This window comes from Corella eumyota, chromosome 1 (assembly GCF_963082875.1).
Source record: "Corella eumyota chromosome 1, kaCorEumy4.1, whole genome shotgun sequence".
Classification (NCBI taxonomy): domain Eukaryota; kingdom Metazoa; phylum Chordata; class Ascidiacea; order Phlebobranchia; family Corellidae; genus Corella; species Corella eumyota.
The window spans coordinates 1,229,237-1,237,915 of NC_137490.1; the positions used below are offsets into that span (position 1 = coordinate 1,229,237).

The 8,679-nt window shown below is 30.3% G+C and overlaps 1 protein-coding gene and 1 long non-coding RNA gene across 2 annotated transcripts; one reads left to right on the plus strand and one right to left on the minus strand.

Moving 5' to 3' along the window:
• Positions 1 to 5,916: 5,916 nt before the first annotated feature.
• Positions 5,917 to 7,285, plus strand: LOC145745264 (low affinity immunoglobulin epsilon Fc receptor-like). Its single transcript, XM_082563285.1, has 3 exons — positions 5,917 to 6,042; positions 6,564 to 6,711; positions 6,864 to 7,285. Exons 1-3 carry the CDS (start codon positions 5,922 to 5,924, stop codon positions 7,129 to 7,131), a joined length of 537 nt encoding a protein of 178 aa, XP_082419411.1. The 5' UTR covers positions 5,917 to 5,921; the 3' UTR covers positions 7,132 to 7,285.
• Positions 7,286 to 7,294: 9 nt separating this feature from the next.
• LOC145745272 (uncharacterized) lies at positions 7,295 to 8,636 on the minus strand. Its single transcript, XR_014281252.1, has 3 exons — positions 8,368 to 8,636; positions 7,589 to 7,746; positions 7,295 to 7,514 (listed from the first exon to the last, which is right to left on the minus strand). It is a non-coding gene; the product is annotated as an uncharacterized LOC145745272 (long non-coding RNA).
• Between the last annotated feature and the right edge of the window lie 43 nt (positions 8,637 to 8,679).

Sequence of the window (8,679 nt, forward strand, 5' to 3'; positions counted from 1 at the left end):
ATATATTTGGGTAAAAGGGGATATTAAAAAATGGCAGCGTTGTCTAGTGGTCAAAACACTTCCTATACTACATGAGGTTCTTGGTTCGATCCCCAATGCTCCCATGTTGTAGTGCTCTTAAGTTAGGTACCATAAGCTTAATTAGCTTAATTATCGGGCAATTATGATCTATTACTATTCCAAACTGCCACAGACAACTTGAGATTGGGTCAGGGTGACTTACGTTACTCTATGTTTATAGGTTGTAAAATCAACTATCCCACATCGAGGATAAATAAATATAAAAAAGAATAAAATAAAAATGTTTTATTGATGATAAAATGGCGTTTTCGGGTTCTAATTAAAACATCCATTTAGTAAAATGGTAAGGGTGATATAAACTTTTTTCCCTGCGCTTATTAAATATATACCCCCACCTACCGGTATACAAAATATAATTTTTAAACTTTTTATCGCTGGTTCAAAATATAAAACACTTTTAACTTTTGTACCTTTGCATGTTTTCTTAAACTTAGTTAAGTTTATTTATTTAATTTATATTTTATTTAGTTTATTAAGTAAAGATTGAAAATTTGTTTTAATTTTCTTTAACTCATTCTAAAAAAATAATCTTTATAACAAAATTCGTATTTTTTTTAATAACAATTTTTTAAAATGCATAAACATACCTTAAAAATAAAGTCAAAATTTAGGCATTTTCTTTTTTAACAAAATGGCTTTTAATGATATTTAAATACATTACTTTATAACGTTGTTAAAACGAAAACACTAAATTTTAAAGTTATTCAAATTTAATAAAAATATAATACGTAAATCCCATATCTTAAATATGTAACTAAACATTTTTGTTGTATGCCTTTTAAAATAAATATATAATTATAATTTATTTTTTGGTACGCCCAGTAATGTTATTATGACATCATAAGCTAGCAAGATGACGCAAAGAGTTTAAGAAAATTAATTTATATGAAATATTGGAAAATCTAAAAAAGCTACACGAGTATATCTGTTTAGTTTTATTTCTAGGATAATTTATTGCTAATTAAACATAGGTCGACCACCACTTGTGTAATAAAACCGTTACACACAGCGCGTATTTATAATTTTGGTTAAACTGTAATTTTCGGCACCCGTCAACCTACACTCATTTTATTGAACATTTGAAAATTAAAAAAGCATTACCTAAAAAAGGTTTGGTGTGAAATTGGGTTCATGAAAAACGTTCTATTACAAATAAATTGAATTTTAAGAACTTAAAGTTTCTGATTAAATGTTAATTAAGATCTTAAATTGCGATAACTTTTAATAAAAATCAGTCAAATTTATTAAGTAAAATATGTAGTAAAAATCAAATAGTTGAACTGCTTTTAAAGTACTTGTCGCATTTAAATAAATATTTTTTGTAATTATTATGACATCATAAGGTAGCAAGATGACGCGGTAAATGTACCTGGGTACGTGATTACCTTAACGTTTACAGTTCTAGGAAAAGCGTCCAACACTTGTTTATTAAAATACAACGAACCAATCGTTAAACAGCAACGCCCCCATGTTTAAACAATATAGGTCTCGCTAATAACGTTAATACTTCTATGCATCATAAATATTGCCTTAAACGAACATAGACTTTGCTTCTGTACTCGATAGAACGTTGCTTAAGCTGTCCGTTTCGGCACCCGTATTTTTATCAACTTATTTTTTCTTAATTGGGGCGTTTACAAAAAAAAAATTTGGTAAAAGGGGTGAATAACAAAACCTGGCAGTGTGGTCTAGTGGTCAGAACACTTCCTACACTACTTAAGATTCTTGGTTCGATCCCCAATGCTCCCATGTTGTAGTGCTCTTAAGTAAGGTACCATAAGCTTAATTAGCCCCATTATCGGGCAATTTTGATATATTACTATTCCAAACTGCCACAGGCAACTTGAGACTGGGTCAGGGTAACTTACGTTACTCTACGTTTATAGGTTGTGAAATCGACCTTCCCACATCGAGGATAAATAAATATAAAAAAGAATAAAATAAAAAGGTTTTACTGATAATAAAAAGGCGTTTTCGGGTTCTAATTAAAACATCTATTTAGTTAAATGGTAAGAGATATATAAACTGTTTTCCTGCGCTTATTAAATATATACCCCCACCTACCGGTATATAAAAATAAATTTTAAACTTTTTATCGCTGGTTCAAAATATAAAACACTTTTAACTTTTGTACGTTTGCATGTTTTTTTAAACTTAGTTAAGTTTATTTATTAATTTATATTTTATTTAGTTTATTAGGTAAAGATTTAAAATTTGTTTTAATTTTCTTTAACTTATTCTAAAAAAAAAATAATATCACCCTTTATAACAAAATTCTTATTTTTTTTAATAAAAAATAATTTTTTAAAATGCATAGATATACCTTAAAAATTAAGTCAAAATTTAGGCCTTTTAAATATTTTGTTTCTTATAAATGTTATTTTATCTTAAAAACGACATTAAAAATCAAGTTTTAACAAATAACGATAAATACAAAAATATTATTTAAAAATACTTTTTTCGATATTAAATTTTGTTTGCGATGCAAAAAAAATTTGATATTAAAATACCTTAGCTATTACATTAAAATAACTATTAAACAATTTATGATTTCATGTTAATAAACAAAAACAACATAAGTGCCTTGGGTATTAAAACTTTACGAAACTTATAACAAATATGAGATTATAATTTTTTTTAATCCTGTTGTGGTAAACATTAATCAAAAACTGCAAAACTTTTCAATGATTCATTCGTTTCGATTTAAAAAATACAATTTTAAAGTTTCAATCTTCGGATTATTTAAAAAAACAAAATTTTCCTATAAAAAGCGAGTTAATATGACTTTAAAATTATCAGTTTTTGAAACTTGTAAAAATATTAGTTTTTAAAACTTGTAAAACGAATAAAAACATGAAGTTTTTATTGATCTTAGTATTCTGTTTTATGTTAACTATTAACAATATTCATGGTCAAGATGTCTGTAATGTTATAAAGCAATGTGAAAGATCGACAAGAAGTAAGATTTTAAAACTTTTCAATTTTGTTTATTTATCTGTAAAATACCGACAGCGTGGTGTAGTAGTCAGAACACTTGACCTAACTTCATGAGGTCCTGGGTTTGAAACCCTTAGCTTCCATATTGTAGAGGCCTTAAATAAAGCGCTATAAACGGTATAAACTCCTGCTAAGCCAACACTTAATCAGCAGCTTATGGGCAATTATAATCTCTATAATATCATAAAATGCCAAAGGCAACTCAAGACTGGGTCGGGGTAACTTATGTTACTCTGTTTGGGTTATAAGGTCGAATTTCCTACATTAAAAATAAATTTATATAGATATAAATTCCAATTCGTGTAAAGTGTTTTAAGCTATATGCCAGGATCGACAAAAAAGCGCGGCGTTAGTGCGGCTCGAACCCGAGACCCTTTAGTCTATAACACGACGCCGACACCTGTATTTTATATTTTACACTAGTAGTTATCTATTCAACATTTTATTATTAAATGTTTTAAGTAAGCTGGCCAAACGCATACCGAACTGGCAATGGATATAAATATACCGTTTCTACTTGAGTATATAGTTATTATGACGCAGTAATGAGATGTGAAACGCTTGGTAGACGACTAATCACAAAAGGAGCGAGGAGCCGACTTTATTTTAAGTAGGTTTATAGTTTGGGTCATAGATTTAACTTGTATAGGTTTAACTTGAGGCCCTAAAACAATCTTAATTTACTTATTAAAAATCTGCATGCCTAACGAAACTAAGTGTTGTAGGGTATATTTAATATAATTATATGGAATTTATAATATAACAAAGCACGTAAAAAGCTTATGCGCACAATACCTGGCGTGACCGGCAGCGTGGTGTAGTGGTAGGAACGGGGACGCCGAATCTATTCGAAAACAATTGTTGTAACAGATATAAATCAACAGAAAATAACTGGAACGGAAACAAATGGAAACGAAACAAATGGAAACGAAAAAAATGGAAACGAAACAAATGGAAAGGAAACAAATAGAAACGAATCAAATGGAAAGGAAATAAATAGAACGGAAACAAATTTTTTTTCCGTTCTATTTGTTTCGGTTCCATTTGTTTCCTTTCCATTTGTTTCCGTTTCATTTGTTTTCGTTTCATTTGTTTCGGTTCCATTTGTTTCCTTTCCATTTGTTTCGGTTCCATTTGTTTAGGTTCCATTTGTTTCGGTTCCATTTTTTTCCTTTCCATTTGATTCGTTTCTATTTGTTTCGTTTCCATTTGTTTCGGTTCCATTTTTTTCCTTTCCATTTGTTTCCTTTCCATTTGTTTCCTTTACATTTGTTTCCTTTCCATTTGTTTCCTTTCCATCTGTTTCCTTTCCATTTGTTTACTTTCCATTTGTTTACTTTCCATTTGTTTACTTTTCATCTGTTTCTTTCAAACAGTTTCTAACACGCCGTAGGAACACTTGCTACACCACATCGTGGGTTCAATCCCAACTGCTCTTATATTGTAGCGCACTATAAAGTAAGGCGCTACAAACGGTAGTTTACCTAACAAGCAATCAAATGACATTTAATTTCTTATTTTAGTCGATTATGGGTGAATTATTTAAGTCGAAATAGCCTTGTACACACATACATCGGTTTAACTGACTTTCGACACGAGGGAGAATTTGTTTGGGACGACGGAGTCCCAATTAATCAAGGTTGGACGAACTGGGAGAGAAAGCAACCAAATAACTATAATAACAACGAAGATGCTGTTGTGATGGCATATAATGGTAGATGGAATGATTATATAGATATTGCTTTTAACAGTAACCTTAAACAAGCTTTATGTGAACGCCGAATTTAATTTGCAATTATTCTATTTATTTCAAATCAAAGTCTTGTATTGAGTTCAAACTGAAATAATAAAATAATAGATGCAGATATTTTGTGAGTTTTTGATTTTTTATTATACGAATACAGTTATCTATAGTTTTAGAAATCTGCGGAAACTTTTTTTGACCGAAATTACAAAAAAGGCCTAAAACTTGAAACAATGATAGTAAAAACATAAGTTTATTATAATAATTACATAAGTTATCCTTTTTTTGTAAGTTTTCCTTGCTCGAAACGATTGACAGATAATCCAATTAAGTATAGGTCTTAATTAATTAATGTTAAGTGGGTATGGTGGCATTGCATAAATCATATAAATCGAATGGATATCAAATAAAACAAAGGATCACGTAAACTAAACCTAACCCAACCCTCACCCATTTAGATTTCATATAATACATACGACCCATTTAATCCTTGGGTCCATTTTTTATCTAATTGATCTATGTGATCTGACACGGCATTTTCGTGAGGTTTTATGCTGTAGTGCCCTTGAGTAAGGCGTTATGAACGGTATAAACTTTTGCGGTCTAACACTTGATCAGCAGAATAATTATCGGACAAATATAATCTCTATAATATCCCAAACTTCCAAAGTCAACTTAAAACTAGATTTAATTAACATTACTCTATGGTTGAGCCGTAAAGTCGACCTTTTCCACATTAAGGATAAAAAATATATTAATAAAAAGGTTGATTAAGTCATACTCTATATTCACTACATGTCCCGTGCATTGCTTTAAATGGTACTGGCAAGTTTAAACCACAGATTTAAGCTGGTTCTCTTAGTTAAAACCGCGGGTAATTTTTCTGCCCTTAATAGAAACTTTCATTACAAATATCAGATAAAAAAAAACTTTTTTTGTGGTTTATTGTGCGTAAATGAAAGTTCACAGCGATTTATCTGCATCTTTCTTAGAAACACGACTTCAAAAATTTGTTTTTTACTAAAAAAAGGGAATTTTGCTATAAAAACAAATTAATTTTAATTAAAAAATTAAAAGTTTTTAAACTTAAAGAATCAAGATGAGGTTGTTAGTAATTTCGCTAATTTGTTTTTTATTTACTGTCAACTTTATCCAAGCTCAAGATTTTTGTCAAAACGTAAGAAATTGTGAAAGTCCTGGTTCCAGTGCCCCACCCAAAAGTAAGATTTTAAACTGCTTTAGAAACATCAATTCTTGATGTGGAAACTGTTTTAGAAACATCAATTCTCGACCTTATGGTGGTGTAGCAAGTGTTTTTATCACTACACCATGCTGCCGATGGTATTTCATTATTTTATGTTCAATAAATTTTGAAATATGTTATAATTGGTAGCATGGTTGTGGGTAAACACTAGGCATTACTTTACATTTAACTTTGATGTGGGAAAGTCGACTTTACGACCTAAACATAAAGTAACATTAGTTACTTCGACCCAGTCTCGAGTTGTCTGTGGCAGTTTGAGATATTATAGATTATAATTGCTCGGTAATTATGCTGCTGATTAAGTGCTGGCTCAGCAAGAGTTTGTACCGATTATAGCACCATACTCGAGGGCGAACAGCATTAAAGCATAAGGGATTAAACCCACGACCTCATGTAATGTAGCCAATAGTTTAACACACGACACCAACGATTAAATTTTTTTCTTTTTTAAAATTCTACCATTAATCGTTTTTTTAGTAAGCTGGCCAAACATATACCGACCTGGCAATGGATATGAATATACCGTTTCTGCAGGAGTATATAGTTATTATGACGCAGTAATGAGATGTGAAACGCTTGGTGGACGACTAATCACAAAAGGAGCGAGGAGCCGACTTTATTACAAGTAAAATAATAATTTAAACTTTTTGTAAATCACGCATAGGTTTTGAATACGGCCTTTAAAAGCTAGCCTAATTTTGATATTGCCTGAAGGTTAAGTAGGCCTTACTTGACATGTAAGCAAAAATACAAGTAACATTAAGATTTATTTTTTAGTCGTATTTGGTCGAATTTTTTGGTTCACAATAACCACGCTGACTTTTACATCGGTTTAACTGATTTAAAACATGAAGCGTCGTTTATATGGAACGATGGGGTACCTGTTAACCAAGGATGGTCTAACTGGGGTAACAGAGAACCAAACAACGCTTTTGGTAATGAAGATGTTGCTCATATTGGAAATACCGGCAGATGGAATGATATTGCAGCAGGTACTAATAAAGATATTTTCCGACAAGCTCTGTGTGAAAGACCTATATCTTAAAATATCTTGTGTAAACATTAATATTTCTGGCATGTCAATCTTAAAATATCTTTTGTAATTTTACCCGCAGCATCAATGTATAATCCATTGTATATGCTCTTGCTTTTATAAAGGCGCAAAAAAATTGAAATTGAAATACATAAAATAAATTGAAATTAAAATATTATGTGATATTTTTATTTATTATTAAATGAAGAAATTTAAAATTTGGTTTAAATATAAGCCAATATAAGCTAGAAATTCACATAAAAATGCCACAAAGAAATGCAAAAAAAATACAATAAATTTTAATAAATGGTGTTTATTACGAATTTGTTATAACCAAAACACAAAGTCAAAAAAGGAAGAAGTTTTCTCTTTAATCGTATAAGTAATCGCACTGGCTAAAAATCAAAACATTAAAAGGTTAGATTCTAAAATACTTTGATCCCAAATAAAGCCTGATATTTGTACTTACAAGCTCCGATAAAGACAGAACCTTGCTCTATTAGGCTTACAATTTGACCATCCACTTGGACATTTTTGACAAGTTTTTAATACTTTGTTGAAGTAGGACTCTGCTTCACATTTACATTTCAGTTGAGGACGCCAATATAATGAAGGATTGCATATCACCTTTAGAAAAAGAGTTTTTGTAAATCGTGACGTCATTTATAAAATGTTACGTCATTTATAACCTGTAACGTTATTTTTAACATGATTTTTGAGATCATGACGTCATTTATAACCTCTGACTTCATTGTCGAAGTAACTTTTAAAGGTCGTGACGTCATTAATGGACTGTAACGTCATTCGTTAGCTGTGACATCATTCTTAACGTAATTTTTTGATTCGTGACGTCATTTATGAGATGTGACGTCGTTTAAAAGTTGTGACGTTATTCTTAACGTGATTTTTTGGGTCGTGACGTCATTTGTTAGCTGTGGCACCATTTATAACGTAATTTGAAGAGGTTGTCACGTCACTTTTTAATACATTACATAGTCTATAGAATGTGACGTCATTTTTAAGGATCGTGACGTTACTTCTAATCACGTTACCCAGCTCTTTGTAGCATGTGACGTCATTCTTAAAATTTGACGTCATTCTAAGATATGACGTCGTTTTTTTTTATTTTAAAAATCACAAAGTTTGCTGTCGACAAGTTAAAGACAAGTCATTATATTTAGATTCTGAATTCTCAAGTTCAACTAATTACGTTAATTAAAATACTACTCAAGCTCAAAGTTTACTTACATCATTTGTATATGCACCACCAATAACACACAGTAATATTAAGATCAAAATACATTTCTTCATGTCTGTCTAACTAACATAAATATCCACTTTAGTTTAGAGTCAACTAGTGATAAATGTCTTTTCATGACATTATACAGGGGGTTTATAAAACAAAGCTTTGTGTAAAAACCCCCGATGTTTTGTGAGAAAATCACCAGGGGGAAAATATTGGTAATGTTGCAATTTTTAAAAAGCGATCAAGTTACGAAATGGTTGTATAATTCTGAATTTAACAAAGATTTAACATAAGATTGCCCAACTTATTTTAAA

Bases quoted from the DNA above. Each gene is read 5' to 3' on its own strand.
- LOC145745264 (XM_082563285.1), top strand. From the start codon at position 5,922: ATGAGGTTGTTAGTAATTTCGCTAATTTGTTTTTTATTTACTGTCAAC. The intron at 6,043-6,563 runs GTAAGATTTTAA...TCGTTTTTTTAG, and splicing joins TTCCAGTGCCCCACCCAAAA to TAAGCTGGCCAAACATATAC. The intron at 6,712-6,863 runs GTAAAATAATAA...TTTATTTTTTAG, and splicing joins AGGAGCCGACTTTATTACAA to TCGTATTTGGTCGAATTTTT.